At 36.9% G+C, this 21,159-nt stretch overlaps 1 protein-coding gene across 7 annotated transcripts in view; it reads left to right on the forward strand.

The window, feature by feature from the left end:
• The window catches only part of CNTNAP4 (contactin associated protein family member 4), a 256,272-nt gene that overhangs the window by 123,937 nt on the left and 111,176 nt on the right, over window positions 1-21,159 (forward strand). For all 7 annotated transcript variants that reach the window (XM_065899255.1, XM_065899257.1, XM_065899262.1 and 4 more), the window contains exon 4: window positions 16,365-16,512. In XM_065899255.1, coding sequence (XP_065755327.1) covers window positions 16,365-16,512 — 148 coding nt within the window. The remainder of the gene's footprint in view (window positions 1-16,364; window positions 16,513-21,159) is intronic.

Consider the following 21,159-nt stretch of genomic DNA (forward strand, 5'->3'; position numbering starts at 1 on the left):
TTCAAATAAGTATTTATTTGAACACTTTATTTCCTAAATGGGATTGTCACTTTGATCAGAGGACATTTAGAGGAGTTGCTATTTCTCTTTTGAAATAGCAACTTCAAAAGAGTTGCTATTGGCTGGGAGACTCAGATATTAAACCCAAATAATGCTATTCAGTCAGACTAGTTAGATGTCAGGGACAGTGTGCCATCTGCAAGGACCTGGTCGCTACACCACACAGCAACCATAACTGCACTTCATCGAAGCTTATTATGAGCCAAGCAGATATTAATTGCTTTATTTTACTTAATTCATACTTCAAACTTTGAAAGTAATTATTTCTATTCTCAATTTATAGATGAAGAAACTGAGGTTTAGGAATATATCTCATGGAAGTTTCTCCAGCTATTAAGTGATAGATACCTATCTATTAAGAGCCACAGTAAGCTTGTTTCACCAGGGCACACACTAAGGTCTCCAGATCAAAGGTTTAGATGGACATCTTTAATTTTCCTCTATGAAGAGGGGGTGAAGACATTATTAATGTTTCAGTTGTTGGAATAATGATTATTGAGGCTTTAAAAACTTGTCTACAAAGATTAAAGAGATATTTGTATGAACAAGAAATAAATGAATTTTTGTCATCTTTGTCGAGTAGAGGAAATATTTTCTAAATCTCAGACACCCTAGCATTAAAAATGGAGCACGTGCATTAAGGCGTTTACTTTTTCTGTAATCTTTGTTCCATTTATCTGTGTCGAGGTACCCATGGGTACGTGAGCCTCTTACTGGTTTGTTTTCCTGTTTTGCTACATCTGGCAGAGTTTCAAAAGGCAATGCAAATAAGCAGGTGTTATTATTTATTGAAATAAAACACTTTTGCTCCAGTCCCTCTAACCCAGTGTCTGCTGCATACATTTATTCACTTATTTTATTTATTCACTTATTTATTTACTTATTCAGTAAGTAATAATTTATTCACTTATTCAGTTTGTCTCTTTGATGAAGAATGGGATAGGGAAGTCTGCAGGTTTTTGCTCCCTGATTACATTATTGCCAAATAAAGTAGTCTCTCTCTTGACTTTCTGTGTAATGAAACTTTAATTGTGACCAAATTATACAGAATCTGAAGGTCAAACTACCCAAAATAATACTGCATTGTAGTTTCATCTATGTGTTCTAAAAATATTTGGTTAAATATCAAGTTGGCACCGACTTTAAAAAGAATACTTTAGAGGCCATTAATCTCTGTACCTTGCTAAGGCTCAGCGTTAACAATTAGGGATGCCTTAGAGGTTACATAGCTTCTCTGAGTGACAAACTTCTATGAAGGTTTAGGTTATGATCTAAGTGAAGGCACAGTGTTCACCAGTTAAATAAAGTACATAGTATTTAATTTACATTGCAATTCACATTAGAATGTACATTAATGCACATATAATGTACAGTAATAATATAATGTATTTAATATGTATTAAATTAGGAAAGGCTTCAGAGGCCAAAATGAGAGCCATTGACTCTAAAACTATAAGGAACAGTAAGGGCTGATTAAACATTTCAGTTTTTCAAATTAAGTATAGTAAATGGATATTTTATTTTATTCTGTTGGAAAGATTGGTTTTTTAGGATCTTTCTAAAGCATATTTAAGTTTCTATTTGGGAAATCTATTAGCAATTCATTAGGTAAATAAATGCCATTTTGAAGCCCTCTGAAGAGTAATCAATATATTAGAAAGACTATAAAAACATTAATAGAATATAGAGATATGTGAGGAATATTTTACTTTAAATTTTATAATATCTCTAACAGAAAACTCAGTAGTTTTATCACTGAACAATAGTTATTTTAATGGTAGTGGTCATAGGCATGCCATTATTCTCTGTAATATTAATGGTAAAAGGAAAGTTGCTAATGGAGCTCATTATGGTATAATGCATGATAAATTATATGATATCTAAAATCCGAAGTTGAAAGGTACTTCTCATGGTGTTCTTAATGATCTATATAAAAAAGCAAAAGAGTGAAAAATACAATTTTAACGAGGTATTCTTCAAAGTCTTTTTTTTTTTGCTCTTAGATAAATACATGCAGATTTAAATCTTGATTGTCTTCACTGAGCTACGTTTTTTTTTTTTTTTTTTTTTTTTTTTTTTCTGCGGTACGCGGGCCTCTCACTGTTGTGGCCGGACGTGCAGGCTCAGCGGCCATGGCTCATGGGCCCAGCCGCTCCACGGCACATGGGATCGTCCCGGACCGGGGCACGCACCCGCGTCCCCTGCATCGGCAGGCAGACTGTCAAGCACTGCGCCACCAGGGAAGCCCCCTGAACTACCTGTTAAAGCATTAAGGATGTATTTCTTTTCCATAGTTCCCAAGATTATTTTCATTTACTTTTATATTGAAGTACAACACACATCCAGAAAAAGGTGAAAGGCGTGTATGTGTACAGCTCATGGAATGATCAAAAAGTGAACATACTTGTCTAAATATTACCTAGGCCAAGAATATTACAGAATCTCAGACACCTCCTTTCATCCTTTTTCTGATCACTACTGCCTCCCTCTTCTCCCAAAGTTTTCACTATCATGACTACTAATGCCAGTTTTGAAGTATGTACAGAAGGAACCATGCAATATGTATGTTTTTTACTCCTGGCTTCTTGGGTTAACATTATACTTGTTAAATGTATCCATGTTGTGGCGTATAGGTATAGTTGATTAATTTTCTTTGCTTTACAACCTTTCATTATATGACTGCATCTGAATTTGTTTACCCATTCTACAAATTGACATGTGAGTTGTACTTTGGGACTCTTCTGAATAATACTTCAGGAACATGCGGGTCTTTTGTTACACAGCATCTGCTTTTCCGTAGGGTACCTTCTTCAGAGTGGAATTGCTGGTTCATCAAATAAGTATATGTTGAACTTTAGTGGAATATGTGAAAGGCTTCTTATGACGATTGTGGTAATTTACACTCTCAGCAGTAGTGTATGAAAATTCCATTTGCTTGACATTCTTGACAACACTTGATATTGTCAATTTTATTTTATTTTAGCTTTTTAATGTTTCCCTCACTTTTGGCCAACCTGGTTGATGTGCACAGCTCTCACACTGGTTTTAATTTGCAATGCTTCTATGACTAATGAGTTTGGACACCATTTTTTTAGATTTGTTAGTCATTTAGGTATTGCTTTTATTCCTCTTTTTTATTGCTCTGTAGTCCTCCACATGTTCTGGTTACTAATATACTGGAAAATAGGTTCTCCTGTTCTGTGGCTTCTCTTTCCACTGTTTTAACATCTTCAAATGAATAGACATTCTTAAATTTAATAGATTCGGATTTGTCAATCTTTCCTCTTATGGTTCGTGCCTTTTGAGTCACGTCTGAGGAGTCTTTGCCCTCCTTAAAGTTGTGAACATGGTCAGCTGTGCTATCTTCTAGTAGCTTTATTGTTTTGCTTTTCACATATAGGCCTACAATCCTACTGGAATTCTCTTCTGCGTGTGATTTAAAGTAGTAATCAACCAACTTTCCATTAAATTTTTTTTCTTCTTTTTACCAAAGTAGATATTCAGTTGGTATAGTGCCAGGCATTTAAAAGAAGTTGTTGTTTCTTTTTTTTTTAACAGCTCTGCATTGCAAACATTGTTAAAATTCACTGTCCATATATATTGAGTCTGTTTCTGGATCTTCTGTTCTGTTCCATTGGTCTGTTTGAGTAACTCTCTGCCAATATGACACACACACACACTCTCGCTCTCTTTTTTCACATCTTAAGACTTCATATTCAGTAAAGAAAATCCTCTGACTTTGTTTTTCTTCAAGAGTATCTTGGTGATTCCTGTCCCTTTGTTTTTCCACTAACAATGTATGAGAGTTCTTGTTGTTTCACATCCTCGCCGGTATTTAGTATCGTCAGGGTCCTGGATATTGGCCACTTTAATAGGTGTGCAAGTTCAGTTCATATTTATATAGAGAGTTTTACCCAGCAGATTTGCCTAAACTCACTCTACAGAGTAAAGAAAAATTTCCGCGTACACAATCATGCAGCCTATGAATAATAGTTTTATTTTTTCCTTTCTAATCCTTATTACCTGTTAAACACTTTTGTTACCTTGTTGTACTAGTTAGAATATTGTACTAATGTTGAATTGACAGGTCTGTAGACAACATACTTGTCTGGGTCCCAAACTCAAAACAGCTCTCAGAACTTCAGACTACATGCAATGCTTACTGTAAGAATTTTGTAGATATCCTTTACAGAGTTAGAAATTCCCTACTTGGCTAAAAGTTTCAATCTTGTTTAGATGTTGAGTTTAATCAAATACTCTTTCTGCGTCCTAGAAGACCATATTTTCTTCAGTTTGATTAATTATATTGAAGAGTTTTTAAATATTAAGCAATCCTTATATTCCTGGAATAAGCTGTATTGCATTATGACCTATTAGACTTTTTCCTTATTTTTATATTCTAGAATAATTTTGCAACTATCTTTTAAGGATTGTTGGATCTATGTTTTAATAAGACTGGCTTTTATTTTCCTCCTTACAAGTTCTTTGTCAGATTTTGATATCAGGGTTATGCTGGGCTCACAAAACAAGCTGGGAAGCATTCTGTTTTTCTACTTTTTGAAGGTGTTTATATGATACCCGCATTATTGTATCCTTAAATGTTTCGAAGAATTCACTAGGGAAAACAGAGGGCCTGCAGTTTTCTGTGTGGGAATGTTTTTTAATTATACATTTAATTTCGCCTATATATAGGCAACTCAGATTTTCCTGTTTCTCATCTGTTTTGGTAAATTGCAGTTTAGAATTTGTCCACTTCACTTAACTTTCAAAATTATTGGCCTAGAGTTATTCCAAATATCCTCTTATTATCATTCTAATGTGTGTAAGATCATGGTAAGATGCTCTTTTGCATTCCTGATACTGGTTGTGTCGCTTTGCTTTTCCTTGATCAGTCTAACTAGAGTTTCTTTCATTTAAATGTCCCTCAAAGCCTTAAGACAAATACCATATGATATCACCTATATGTGGAATCTAAAATGTGGCACAAATGAACATATCTACAAAACAAACAGACTCGTAGACATAGAGGACAGACCTGTGGTTGTCAACGGGGAGGGGGAAAGGGAGAGGGATGGACTGGGAGCTCAGGGCTGGTAGATGCAAACTCTTACATTTAGACTGGATAGACAACAAGGTCCTAATGTGTAGCACAGGGAACTATACTCAATATCCTGTGATAAACCATAATGGAAAAGAATACGAAAGAAAGAATGTGTATATGTGTATAACTGAGTCACTTTGCTGTACAGCAGAGATTGGCACAATGTTGTAAATCAACTATACTTCAATAAAGAAAGAAAGAAATGTCCTTCAAAGTGTTATCTTTATTATCTACTTCCTGTTTCATCCTTGGTTTTAATTTACTGTATTTTTTCTGATGTCTTCATTCATCCTCGGCTCATTAATCTTCTCCTTTCTTCTTTCGATATCCATGTGCTCAATAGCAGTGACTTCTCTTCCATTTGTGATATTGATAATTTGGGTCTTCTCTCTCTTTTTTTCTTGGACAGCATGACTAGAGATTTATCAATTTTAGGAAACTTTTCAAAGAACCAGCTTTTGGTTTTGTCTAATGCATTCCTGTTTTCAATTCCAATAATTTGTGGTATACATTTTTATTACTTCTTTTCCTCTGCTTATTTTAGACTTAACTTGCTCTACATTCTTTAGTTTTCTAAGATGGAAATTTATTTATTTCAATCTTTATTTTTTCTGATATATGTATTTAATGCTAAAAATACTGCTGTATCCCACAAATTTTGATAAATTGTACTTTCATTTTCATTTAGATACGTTTTTAAACATTTCACTTGGGGTTTCTGCTTTAACTCTTGGGTTATTTTCAAACATTTTGTGACTTTCTACTATCTTTCTGTTACTGATGAATAGTTTAGTTCTAGTGTGATTTGAGAGCATACTTTGTATGATTTGTATTCTTTTACGTTGGTGAGGGCATATTTTGGGGCCCATAATGCAGTCTGTCTTGGTGAAGGCTTCATGAACTTGAGAACACTGTTTCTGCTGTTGTTGGGTGGAATATTCTAAAATGTCAATTCGATCCAGTTGATTAATAGTGATATAGGTCTTCTACATTCTCACAGTTTTTCTGACTCCTTGATGTATCAATTACTCCAACTATAATAATAGATTTATCTATTTCTCCTTACGGTTCTATCAGTATTTGCCTCTTGTATTTGGACTCTGCTGTTAAGTCCGTACGCATAGAGGATTGTTAAACCATCTTGGAAGATTGATCATTTTGTCAATATGCAATGTGCCTACTTATCTATGATAATCTTCCTTTTTCTGGAGGCTGCTTTGTCTGAAATTAATATAGCTATTCTAGGTTTATTTAGATGTAGCGTTAGTGTGAAAAGTGAAATATAAAATGAAAACCAAACTTGAAAATTCCCTGAGCAGACCAAACCATTGAAGCCACATAAGCAAAACTAAATCTAGCCTATTTCATGCACAGGAGCAAAACTTAACTTAGTTTACTTCTTGTAAATGCCTCTGATAATCATAAAAGAAACTTAGGTCGTTTTCCTAAACACGGTATTAAATAATCACTTTTGATCAATCCCCTGCCGTCTGGAAACCCCCATTGTAATAACCAATCATTGTAAAGATTAAACCACTTCCTCATTTTCACTTTATAAGCCATTCTGTAATGTTGTGCCTCTGAACTTCATATTAGTTGTGGGGTTGAAAGCTCCCAGTTCTAAAACTGTTCTTTCCTCTTTTTTAAAAAATATTTATTTATTCATTTATTTGGTTGTACCAGGTCTTAGTTGTGGCAGGCAGACTCCTTAGTTGCAGCTCCCGGGCTCCTTAGTTGTGGCATGTGAACTCTTAGCTGTGGCGTGCATGTGGGATCTAGTTCCCTGACCGGGAATTGAACCCAGGCCTGCTGCGCTGGGAGCGTGGAGTCTTATCCACTGCACCACCAGGGAAGTCCCTAAAACTGTTCTTAATATGCACAATAAACTCTTACTGATTACTATTTTATTGATCCGGTGGTTTTAATTTTACTATTTCTGGATTTTTGACACTAACATAGTGTATCTTTCCCCATCTCTTTTAATCTATTTTTAGTCTTTTATTTAAAATGAATTTCTTGTAGATAACAAATAGTTGGGTCTGGTCATCCTTTATACTCCCTTATACTCTGAAAGTCTCTGTGTTTTAAGTAGTAGTTTTTTAAGTAGTGTATTTAGATCCACTGTTAAAGTGCTTATTGATATATTTGGATTAATATCTATCACGTTTGTAGCTGTTTTCTGTTTGTTGTATTTGTCTTGTGTTTTTTTGTTCCTCTTTCTGTTGTTGCTGTTCCCCCTTTTTAATGCCTAATTTGAATGTAATTGAGCATTTTGTATGATTCTGTGTTATCTCTTACTATTGTTTCTTTAAACAGTTATTTTGTAATTAAGAATAAGAAAAATAAATTATTTTATCTTACCTTCTTTTATTCCTTCTCAACTACTCTTCCTCTCTTTACGTAGATCCAAGTTTCTGACCTCTATCATTTTCCTTTGTCTGAAGAACTTCTTTTAAATGTTTCTTGTAGAGCAGGTCTGCTAGCAGTGAATTCCATCAGTTTTTGTCTGAGAAAATCTTTATTTCTCATTTATTTTTGAAGGATAATTTCTCTGGCTATAGAATTCCAAGATTATTTTTACTTCTTTCAACACTTGAAATATTTCACTCCACTCTCTACTTGCTTGTATGATTTCTGATGAGAAATCCAAATATAATTCTTATCCTTTTACTTTAAAGGTAAGGTATTTGTTTTCCTCTGGCTTCTTTCAAAATGTTCTCTTTATCTTTGCTTTTCTGCAGTTTGAATATGTATAACTAAGTATAGTTTTTATTTTGATTTCTAACCTGCTTCTTATTCTTTGAACTTCCTGGACCTTGTTTGGTGTCTCTCATTAATTTTAGAAATTCATTGGCCATTATGACTTCAGATATTTCTTCAGCTCCGTTCTCTCTTTACTCACCTTCTTGTGTTCCATTTTTGCACGTTACAACTTTTGCAGTTATCCCATGGTTCTTGGATATTCTCTTCCACTTTTTTCTTTTTGCATTACAATTTGAGAAATTTGTATTTTCTTCAAGCTCACTGGTTCTTTCTTTGGCTACATTGAATGTATCAATGTATCCATCAAAGACGTTGCTCATTTCTGTTACAGTGTTTTTGATTTCTAAACACTTTGGAATCTTTGGTTCTTTCTTAGATTTTCATCTCTCTGCTTACATTCCCCATGTGTTCTTGCATGTTGTCCAGTTTTCCCATTAGAGTCCTTAGCATATTCATCATAGTTTTTTAAAATTTCTAGTCTGATAATTCAAACATCTGTGACATACACGAGCCGAGTTCTGACGACTGTTTTGTCTACGCAGACACTTTTTTTCTTGCCTGTTGTCATGCCTTGCAACTTTTTGTTTGGACATATTGGACATATTGTATCTAGTGGTGGGAACTGAGGTAAATAGGTCTTTCATGTGAGAATTTATATTAACCTGGCTAGAAATTGGGCTATATTTAATGTTTTCTACAGGTGGTATAGGTGCCAGAGGCTTCAAATTCATCTAGTATCCTTGTTTTTGCCTCTCCTTTGACTTTGGCATCGTCTTCAGAGATGGTCTGGGTTTTGCGTTTCTCTCAGTTGTTATCCAGTATTATTATACTGGAGTCCTGTTGGTATGGTGGTATGACGTGGGGGAATGAGATCATTCTACAATGTTGCAATTAAATGTTAGTGTTTTAGCCTTTGTCTTGAATCTGTGACCTTCACTAGTGTTTCTGGAGGTCCTTCATAGAGATAAGGCTCTGGCAAAGTCTTTGTTATGGAGATCAGTCTGGGCATATTTCACAGTGATTACCTTTCCCCCTCCTTGCCAGAGCCAAGAAAAAGTCTTTTTTTCTGATCGTTGCAGAGCATAGAAAGTTTCCTGGAGGAAAAGCCCACAAAACTGTGGGGGTCCTCGAAGACCACAGCCCTCAGGAGTTTCTCACTCTCATGCTAGTCCACACTTGGCCTCCATCAATTCATCAAAATTACCATGAGAGTTCCTACTGTTTTATGGCACCGGTGGATGGACAGATTTCTGCTGTCTTTGGGTGGACTTCTCTCTCCAGATCTCATGGGGGTCGTTTGCCATGTGTATTAGTCAGCTCAGGCTGGTATAACAAAATGCCACAGACTGGGTGGCTTAAACAACAGGCGTTCATTTCTCACAGTTCTGGAGGTTAGGAAGTCCAAGATTAAGGTGCTGGCTGATTTGGTTCCTGGTGAGGGCCCCTTCGTGGTTTGCAGACATCAGCCTTCTTGTGTCCTCACCTGGTGGGGTGAGAGAAAGCTCTGGTCTGTCTTCCTCATCTTTTAAGGATGCTAATCACATCATGGGGGCCCCACCTTTATGACTTCATCTAAACCTAATTACTTCCCAAAGCCCCACTTCCAAATACTATAATAATGGGAGTGGTTAGGGCTTCAACCTATACGTTTTTAGAGGGACACAACTTAGTCCATAGCACCATGTAACCTCAGTTTTCTGATGGGTCTCAGAAAATTCATTGATTTTAAGTTTCTCCCTCTTTCTTGTTGTATAGAGTGATGATTTCCGAGTTCTTTAAATAACAGAGCTGATGCCTTTCCTATTTACTAATATGTGTGCATGTTCAAGACTATAAATTTCCTTTAAGAACAATTTCTGCTAATGTTTTATTATTTTCTATCGTGTGTAGGACATAATATATGAAAAAAATGAACGATAAGTTGAGATCTAGAAGGATGTCTTCCTACAGAATATAATTACAGTTGCTTCTGCAGGCAGCAAGGAGCATGAGGCATCTCTGACCATCGTCATATAATTTCGCAGATGGAGAAGATGGGAAGCTGAATTTTCATCCCTGTGGGGAGTTGTCTCTCTCACCATTTATTCTTAGTTGTAGACTCTCAAAGTTTCGACTCAAAACCTGTGGAAGCTTATGGTATATTCATGTCCTTGAGGGCTCTAGCACTAAAGTTTTGTCTTTAACCCTGTGAAGTTGTCAAAAGATCTGCTCAGTTTCTCCTCTTCAGAAATCCTTAAGTCACCTAAACAGGAAAACAAGGGCCCCAACGGTAGGGCTGGTCTCTTTGGCTGTTCTTCTCCCAAATCTCGGACATTTAATTTTTTATTGTCTTTCAGAGCTTCAGTCCCTATTTTTAATTTTGTACAGTTTTTAGCAGGAGCATTGTTCAGAATCTCCTAACCTACTATTACCATAATATTATCATTTCTTAGTTAAAAGTTACTTTGCATCTCAGTCAAATTTTAATCTTCCTCAAAATTGTCCATGTTATCACCCTAATATAAATTGAGGCTTAATGACCTGTCCATATATCAGGCATGTAAAAGTTTATTACTATGTCTCAACAATAGTTATGGACTGTAGTGAAGATTGTATCTTTCGTGTGCTTTTTCTCTTGCCCTTTGATATTTCTATCTTGAGAATTCAAACCCTTCTATGCTGAAAGGGCCTAACCGGTGTATTTTCCAACTTTGTGCCTCCACAGATTCTAAAATAATGGCAGGTTTGTGGTCCCTCAGTGAACTATTGTTAATAATTTGGTACCCCTCCAAATAAATATTTTAAAGATATTGAATATCTTCTGAGAGGGATAGTAGAAACTGATTTAATATTAATAAAATTCTGTACTCTTTTATAATCAAAATTGAGTTATTATATATACAGAGCAAAACTTAACTTTCTGATTTGACTGCTGTACTCTCATTGCTGGTTTTCTATTAAATGAATTCCATTCACACTCAAGATAGAATCAACTTTTGTTGGATATAGTTACAATGACTTGTTCAACATATGTTTAAACATTATTCTTATCTGGGTTTATGTTAGCATATTTCCCATTTTTTGGTAGTTCTTATTTTTCTTCTCTTTTATGCTTTTCTAGACCAGAAGATCTCATGGGAGGCATACTTAGTAAAGATTTATAACTAACATCGTAAAATAAAGAGCTGATTTCCATTAGACAGCATGTTGCTATGGTATATTTAGTTCTGCATATTAGCTGACAGTGTCAAAATGAATTGTACTTGGAAGAAGGTCATATGTAAGTCACATGAATAAGAGAGGTCAGAGGATTTTAATATTTGCCTGTTTGTTGTATTGAATTTCTACTAATGTTGCTGTTTATTTTGGTGGGAGCTGGACGAATTTACATGTAATTACAGATCTGCTATATAACCACATGGTCCCATGTTTCTAATTTATTACAGCAGTGTTTTGGAGCCCCTTATGAACTGCCATATATGGCCATCTCCCTTTATGCATCTTGGCTTTCATAGATGAGTTGCTCAATTACTATTTGCAAAAGAAGTTAATGCTATTACACTTTTTCATAAACTTTAGAAGCACTTTGAAAATACTTAAAATCCTGTGAAAAACTTTAATTCATTAACTCCATAAATTATCTTGGTTAGAATACATTTCTAAACCATCTTTGAGCATCTCATTGAGTTTGAAAATCATCAAGTCTCAAAGAAAAGAAAAATACAATTAAGGCTTCTTGATTTTTATCGCGTAAGACACATCACCTTAATTTTACTTGTAGATATTTCATATATTTGACGATCTAATGGCATATTCTTCTACATTATGCATCTATTAGGTTACCGTTTATATGCAGGAGTCCTATTGATGTTTGAAAATTTGTCTTTTATCTTCCTTCAGCTGTAGTAATTTTGCGAAAATGTGAAGTTAATAGAACAATCCTTTTGTCTATAAAAGTCAACTGGTAGAGTTGTGTCCCAGTTTAGTAATAATCTAAGTTGCATCACTTTCAGATGTGTCAAAGATTTTAAATATAAATTATGAGAAAAAGGGAGAAACAGCCTCAGATAAAATATCAGGTTTCCTCTAGGGTGAGTTGTTTGCTTTCACGTTCTGTTGGAGAGAGGCCTTTGATGGCCTAGCTAAATTATGGGCTTTTGATTCAGAAAAGCATAGAATTAAATCCTTACTCTGTCACCTTCTAGCTGCGTGGTTTTAGGCACATAAGCTCTATAATTTTTGTTATCCTCAGTTTTACGGTGGCCACAAAAATACTTCACAGGGTTGAGGCGAATATTAAAACTACATAATATATATTTCTGCTGTGTCTGATGTTGAGACACAAGCTTTCACATTGAAGACATTCAGATTGATAGCACAGGAGACGTTTGTTACTTATTTCTCCCTTTGGAGGTTAGCCCTAGTCAACTGTTCTCCTAAAATCTTTTCCCTCTCTGAAAAGTTTTGAAATAAAATAGAGGGGGCAAAAACAGCACGATTTATCCACAAGCCTGAAGAATGTTCAAAGAGCAGGCAGAAGACCAAGAGCACAAATCAGCTTGACCTGCATTGAAATGCGGATTTCTAAGGCCCCTCTCACAGATTTAGTGCGTGACAGCACCTCAGGTAATTTGGACAAGCACTAAAGTTCAGAATATATAATATAAGGGAAGACATACACATTCTCATAATAAAATTATTTTTTCAAAAGAATGAGACATTTAAATTCATGCATTCCTTTCTGAATTATGAGTATGTGAAAAAATTTTCATAGCAAATTGAGAAAAGTCTTCTAGGCAAGGGAATTACATTAGGAACATTAGTATGCATTGGACTTTGCATTTATAAAGTGAATAGCATCAATTCCCTGTCTCATTCACAGACATTCTAAAAAAATTCCCGTTAGATATTGAATTCCACAGCAGAATCTTTATTATCTTACGTTTTAAAAGTCAGCAACAAGTGGAACAAAACAATGCAGATATTATTGTTCAGTTAAATATATTTAACTAGTAGTAATGGTGCATGTTTTCCCAGTAACATTAATCTTAGAATGTTATTTAAGGTACCAAGAGCATTACTAAGTGGTATTTCTGCCTATTCTGTCACTGTATACACTTACATGTCTATGCATTACTTTATTTTGCTAATTATTATAAAATTAATACATGCTCATTAAAAAAATTCAGAAATGACTAAAATGTGCTAAGTAAAAATCCCATGTCCCCCATCTCACAATTTCCCTCATCCCTTGTCAGAAATAATCATTTAAAATTTTGAATGTGCTCAGATGTTTTCATTACTTATACAGACTAAGTAATTTACATTTCTTCTTTACGTTCTCAAAATTCAAATAGCTCATAAATTGATCAGATAAACTGTGAAGGGCTTCCATTTACAGACGTCCTCTTCCCCTTTACCAGTCTGTTGCCATTGTCACCTGCATCTTTTCTCCCAATCCCATAAAATGCTGAGATCACAGAGTGCCATCTATGTCCGTCTATGAACTTATAATAATTTTGAAAAAATGTGAGATCTTTTGGAGGGTTATCTAATTCATCACCCAGCTGTTCACTGCAAGAAATCATAATTAGGTCTTGTATTAACCTGCTAGTGGTACCCAGGAAAATAGAATCAGAAGTGTAAGAAGTTCTGATTAGGATTGAATGTCTTTAAACCAGGTCCTCAACCCTGGAGGCACATTACCCTGACTTGGAGAGCCCGTAAAGACAGACAGACAGACACACACACACGTACAACAATGCCCAGGGTCTGAGCACTGGGAGTTTTAATGTGTAGTCCAAGTTTGGGAAATACTGTCTTAAATGAAACTGCCCTTCCTCAGCCATTCTAAAGAAAACGTTGGTATAAATGGACATTTTCAGGCAAATGTTCATGGTTTTGACAGAAATGGAGACCATGGTGCCTAAAGGTGAAGTGAGGATGGGGATTAGGTAGTACAATAAAGAATACAGTTAACCTTTTATATCAAATCCTCAGTGTGAAATTTCAACTGGTGGAATATCATGGAACGTTCTAGAAGTGTCTGGTTATCAGAGTCCAAATATCTGTGGGATTAAACGATCTCCTCCTGTTTATGTTCTGGGAAATAGTAGCCAGGGATGTGGGCCTAATATGTTTGAAACATGCTGGATAACTGTTCCTCCCTCAGGAGATACAGTGCTCATTTGTACATTCTCATTTGACATCTTCATAGAGATACAATAATCAAGAAACTTGCTGAACTTTGATTTGTTTTTAAGCCCAGTCTTTCCCAAACATACACATCCAACAGATATTTTGTTGAGAACGACTTTGAGCCAAGCCATATTATAGGTACTATGGAAGGAAGGCAGTAAAGGTCCCTGCTTTAGAGAGCTTGTCTTCTAAGGGGATAAGATAAACAAATAATCAAAAAAGACCCCCAAATAATGAGGAATATGAAGAAGATAAAACAGAAAGATAAGATGCTGGGGTGCCAGGTACACTTCCTTTAGAAGCTGTGATCAAAAAGGGCCTGTCTTAGGTGGTGCTCTTTAGACCAAGGCCTGAGGTGACAAGAGGAGCTGGTTGTGCAAAGATCTTGAGGGAAGAACTTTCACAGCAGAATGAACAGCTGGCACAAAGGCCCTCAGAAGGACTGAGCTTGGCTTCTACACGGGGGTTCCCTGTGCTCAAAGCATCATAGAGGAGATTGCCAAAGGCTGTGTTATGTTTGATAAGGAGTTTGGATTTTCTTCTAAGTGGTAAAGGAAGCAGTGGGGGTAACATAGTTTGTCTTACCTTTAAAAATCTGACTGACTGCTCAGAGGGAAAGAGATTTAGGGATATGGATGGGGATGGGGATGGCGATAGGAAACAGAAGACTAAAAACATGAGGAAGAGGCCATTGAAGTAGTTCTGGAGAGATAATGCTTTGTTGAACCTGGTGTTTGTAGCTGAGATGAAGGGAGATGCCCAGATTTGGGATATAATTTGGAGGCACCATCATAGAACTGTCTGTTTTGTGTGAGCCTGAAAATTGGGTGTATGAGGTACTGGGGTGGGGGGCATTGGGGGGCAGGAAGTAGAGTTGACTGATAAGGGGAGTCAAACCAAATTAATTTGACTGAAAAACCCAACCTTACTTTTTATTTTTACTGTGTTAGAAAATATTTTAGTAAATGTTGGTAAAGAGATATTTGTGAAGTAGAAAGAAAAATAGGCAAATGAATAAACTCCCTGGGTATTGGTGTTCCTAAAATATTTGCTCTGTTTGGTATGATCTACATGAGGGTGACCTCATTCGTTGATCCAGTCATGGTAAGGGGACCTACCACGCGGCTGAATAGGTCGTAGCATCATCCCTTATTTCAATAGTTCCTACGTATCCTGATTGTTCTAGTTAAACAAAAAAAGAAGGAGGAGGAGGAGGGGAAGACAAGAAGGAGAAAAGGAGGGAGGAAAGGAAGGAAGAGGTGGAAGAGGAGAAGCTGAAATAAAAATTAAATATCAATTATTGAGAACAACTGCTTCATCCTAACTTTTTCACATATGAAGCTTTACTATATGTCACGTAGGACAAAATAAAAGCTGTTTAGGTGTGGGTTTTGCAGGTGGGCTATATGTTAGGTAGATGCATCCTGATATTGTGGAAGGAGTATAGCTCCTGGTCATACCATATAATAGTTTTGCAAACACCGGAGATGTTTTTTTCATCATTCTGACGTTTAATTTCCTCATCTGCTATTTGATGGTGCTAGCTCAGCATCATTCCTATGGTCTTTCTAGCTTTCAAATCTAAAATCTGTAAGTCTAATTTCAGGTCTTTCCAGATGATTACTGATTCCAATTTCCTTTAACAATTTTTTAAATACAGGTGTTTTTATTTTATTATTTTTTATTGAATAAAAGTGACACGCAACAACAGTTTTTAAGGTGTGTATCCAGCCTTGTGGTGAATGAAGTTTAACAACCTATTCTCAGAGTGTAGCTCTGACTTGAATGTCTGTTGATAAGTTTCATTTATGTTACTGAGTAAGATAAAGTGAAACAATACAAACAAGTCGTAACCTTACTCATTCATCAATGATGTGAGCAACTTCTATGCTGAATCAGATCCTAGCTTTTGAATACAGGAAGAAGATGTTCTCGATATTTCTCATGGTTCACAATGTCCGTAACTTTTATGTTTCGTCTGCACCTTACAGAAACAAACTTTATTGGGGGTTTCATAGTTGAAAGCTGGCTTGCTGCAGGTGATGGAATTTAAACTGCTAGATAGAAAAAGGTTTAGACAATAGTAACTTATGCGGATGAAGATACGTTATGGCATAACTGTTAACAATATGATCTTCTTAAAGAAAGTTGCTATTTTATAGTAAAAAAGCAAATCATACATTGCTTGTTGACATTGTAGGAGACAAAGTGAAATAGATCTTCTCCAGGTACATTGATTTCCTTCTTTTCTCTTTTCTTCTAGGGATTTTCAGGAAATGCAAATGCAGACAGTGTTGTGTACTATAGACTCCAGCCTTCTATCAAAGCCAGATTTCTGCGCTTCATCCCTTTAGAGTGGAACCCCAGGGGCAGAATTGGAATGCGAATCGAGGTGTTTGGATGTGCATATAGTAAGTGTTTGTTTATCCAACACAGTGGAATTGATATCAAAGGAGATGTTTTAAAAGCCAAACTGTGTGCTGAAATTGATTGAAGAGCTACGTAAAGAGACATAAAAACGGGAGCAGTTTCTTTGGGAAGCTTTATTTGTGCCCATACGTGCCAATATTGACTTACGTGTTCAGCTTTTATATTTTAAATCAGAAATGGAAGCATTTTACAGATAGACGAATTGTTACAGAGATAGATAGATAGAGGTACATGTTTGTAGACATATGTGAATCCATTTGTCCAAATCTGATATTTTTGACCAGATCTTAACTTTTAAATATTAGAATGTCCCCCCCGTAGACTATATGTGATGATGTTTCATTCGGGCACCCTAAATTTAATAAAAGACAGTGGCCCATTTAGTTAAACCAATCATCTGTTTTGAGACCACAGAATGCTTTTCTCTACAGCCTAAAAATAATATGCCATGAAACTCACTTATAAATATGCTGTGCTCTGTACATAAATTCATAGCAAAGGTGAAGACCCCCCTGCCGAAGTGTAAGATGTGTCTGAAGTACTTTCACATAAAAGATAGGAACCACACGTTTCACTTAGTCTCCTCTGAATGAAGTATTTTATTATGTCTTTTTGTGGACAGAGACCTGACGGTTCTTGATAGCCCGCCTCAAGCCACACCATCCTGTCGTTAGTTAACATGATCTACAATTATCAGACGAGCAGTCTGAGGTTTGGAGAGAGTCAGTAATCTGCCCAGCGTCTCACAGCTTAGTCCACAGAAGAATCTGGAAGAGAACCCATTACTGTTCAATTCACTGCATGCTTATTCCTCTAGTAAACCTCCTTTATTTTTTTAGCCACTAAAGCTTTCTTCACATGTATTTCATCCCTTTTTCAGGTTCACTTTATTTATGTAAAAGGAAGGCATGTCATGTAGAGGGCAGGCAGCTTGTTGAAGTTGTCTATCCTGTGTCAGACAGAGAAACCACGTTGGCAGAATTGTCATAATGGTATTAGTAGCAATAGCACTAATGTTGATAGGATTAATTTTTATAATTCTAGACATAACACATTTTTCTTGAGTGCTTATTATATGTCTAATACCATATTAACCAGCTAGTCTATAATTCCAAACAAAGTCCGGATAAATATTATTAGGTAACTTGTTCCATTCCCCTACTTTGCAAATGAGGAAGCTAGAGCTTAGGGATTCCATGTTGACTTGTTCCAACCACCCAGACAGGAAGTGACAGAGCTGGGTTTGCAGCCAAGCCTGCCAGACTCCAGAACCCCAGCTTATTCTCATGCCTCCTCCAGCCGTTAAATCAGAGATGAGCCATGGGCAGCTTACTTCTCATCATCTGCCCGACTTCCTTCTAGCTTTCTTGGCTTCTGCAGTTCAGCTTAGCTGCTCCTGGTATGTGTTAGCTCCTCCCTTTACAATGATCCCACTGGAATAAAATCATCCTTAAAAAAAACGTCCCACCCAAAATTGCGATTCTGGAACACAGAATCTGGACAGTCAGTCTTATTTGTCTTTGGATCGTAGAGTTTTAATAAAGCCCGTGCCACACAATGGGCAATCAGCAAAGCAAACTCCAAAATGATTCATATTTATAGTTACTGATTCAGAGCGTCTACCTTGCAAAATATTTACTTATCACTGTATAATAATAGCAAACTGTTACTGAGCACTTATTCTGCGTCAGATAATAGTTTTTATAGACGTACTAATTTAATCCTAAAAATCACCCATCTAATGGAGTCTTAGAAGTATTAAGCAGTTTCCCCAGCAGCACACACTTAATACACATTCGATCTCGTATGTAAATTCAGCGTTAGTTTAACAAGGCTATTGATGCTGTTTTCCCACAGTAACGTCCCTATGAAGTGACTGATGGGGTACAGGCTCCTTTGAGTTCTCTGCTGCCGCGTGCTGGGTGGTAACTCAGATTCCCCCCCCACCCCCCGCCCCGCAACCCCATGAAACATTCTTTTTGCTGTTAATTCATCTGCTGTCTCTTGGAGTAAGCACACCATCCGGGCACTTAGTCAACCTCCTTTTCTCATGGACCCACGGTTGAAGGGTCAATAGTGAGAGCCAACATTTTAAACTCAAACATAAACACATGGTAAAATGATACAGCAGGATTCAATGTAAAGTGGCTTTCAGATAACTTTGGATAAAAGAGAAAAAAAAATAAACTTAATGGAAGAATACTCTCACAGATGACCGAAAATAACCTCAAAATGGGTTGGGTGTGAATGCCTTGTGGGAATGTATTTGATCAAATTGACTTTAATTCCTCAATTACACCATAGTCAACACTCTTATTCTCCACCTCTGCGTACCATTAGCCTTGCAGAATATTAGTTTACTAAAGCATGATACTATTTAATCATCATTTACTGAACACTTAATATGTGTCAGGTATTATTTTTTACCATTTCAACAACACAGTGAAGTAGGTACTTGGATATTACCATTTTATGGTCTGCTGAATGACCCCTGTGGCTTGCTCTGGGTTGTCTGGCACAGAAATAGCTGAGACCACCAGTGTCCCCTGCCCTCAAAAGGAAGAACTGTAGGTCAGCGAAAGAAGCCCGCTCAAGATTTTGTCTGCAACTCTCCTGAGGAGCCCAGATCCAAGATCAGACTGAATTTTCTCCAGATATGCAAGGCTATTCTTCCGCAATCCTTAAAAAAAGGAAAAGTGTGGGAGGGTGCGACATGAGCAGGGTTCTCGCGGATCCCAGTCCCAGCGCACCTGTATGTGCCGGCAATGAAGTGGGCCTCTTGTGAGCTTGAGGAAGGCCTGGAGGATTGCATCCAACCTGCCAGCTTGTGTGTTCCCATTGCCTGCACCAAGTTAATATGACTTTTGGGTGGGCTTTGCCTAAGTGACTCACTCAAGAATGTTGTATACCAGGGTGCTTCAAGTCTCCTGACATGGGCGAAAGTGGACTTAGAGAAATTAAGAACTTTGGGATTACACAGCCTGTGTTAGACCTAGGATTTAAAATCAGATCCGTCACCTTCCAAAACCAGTACTCGTGATGAATCATACATGTGTTCATCCTTTAAATGTCTGTTGACACTTGCTGAAAGAGAAATCTACTAGCTGTTGGGTATAGGGAGGAATTTAAAGTAATACATTTTTTCTTTCATTTTTCTTTTATGCAATGTCATAAAAATTACACAGACTCAATGCCAAATATGGCAGCGTTAGTGTAGGGTGTTAGGAATAACGTGATCGATAAGTTGAGGTTAGTATGAGAAAGTTTACGGAACTAGGTTTTGAAATTAAGGTGCAGATATTTTCACATGAGCGGCTGGGAGAATGGTCCAAATAGGAGAAGCGGTGTCTTCTAGGCAAGAACGGGAGTGAGGATTGCTTGGAGGGATCAGTTTGTATTTGAGAATGGTCATTCAGACTGAAATGAGGGGTACAGACTGGAGGGCTAAGTGAGGAGTAGAGATCAGAGGCAGCAGCTCAGTTGGGAGGCTTCTGAACTCCTTTGTACAAGTGACAGCTGGAGTCTCCAACTAGAGGACCAGCAATGAGGAGAGAGAGTTCTCCTGACTTGAACCAGATTCACAGTATGCCGAGGCTGCCATCGAATCAAGAGAATTTAGTGATTGTATGTGAGCGGACACTGAGTTATCAGATCTGAGCGGCGGTCTGGAAGGTGGTGTCATTTACTGGGAGGGGGCGCTGGGGAACAAATAAGTTCTGGAAGGGAGCAGGAGAGAGAATTAATTCCATCGCTGACTCATTGAGTTTAAGTGACTGTGAAATACGGAAGATTGGAACTCCACATCCTCTGGGGTGAAGTTACAGAATCGAGACCTATAAAATATCATTAGTTATTAAATCAGAACCTTTCCACTTACTGTTGATAAGAAAAGTATAAAGTTTAAAGCTATGTTTATACAACTACTCATGTCTTTGAAAAACAGAAATGCATTTGTCATAATTAAAACAGGTCCTTTGTACTGTTTTTCAGGTAGTGTGCATTTTTATGCCAGACCCCCCCCGGCCCCTTGTGCCTAATATGTGTGTTGGCTGAAGTTATAGATGCAAGCTGGCCCTGTGAATATTGCTGGGAAAGTGGCTGTTGTGAGAACCACACACGGTTTTATTACCCTGAGTTAGAACAGTAACTTGTTCTGAAGGAGCATCAAGTGAATGGAAAAATCCATATCAAAGAGCATGTTCTACTTTTATGTCGGTAAACCTGATGTTGTTTCCTGAGTAATGAGAGAAGCAGAAGCTAAATTTTATGGGTTCAAAGGGAAAGTATAAATTTCAGATGTCTTGGCCATAGCCACTGTGAACATGTTTACAGATCTAGACAAGAGGTGTAGGTAAGGAAATAACTTGTGGAAGAAAGAAAAAGAAAAGACAGTGTTTGATGATGAAGAACTACTACTCTGCTCAGTGTGTCCCAAAGGGTAAACAACGGTAAACAAAGGCAAGAAAGGAAATAACTGGGTGCAAGTGAGTGAATCTGAGGAGTGCTTAAGAAGTAGCAATTAAGCCACAGGAGATAATGGTTAATGGTGGGTGAATTGCTGAAGCGATCGCCCTGAGTATAGATTCTTAGTTTCTTTTCTCTAGCTGTTGTGTAAACACTCTCATTTT

This window comes from Phocoena phocoena, chromosome 20 (assembly GCF_963924675.1).
Source record: "Phocoena phocoena chromosome 20, mPhoPho1.1, whole genome shotgun sequence".
Lineage (NCBI taxonomy): Eukaryota > Metazoa > Chordata > Mammalia > Artiodactyla > Phocoenidae > Phocoena > Phocoena phocoena.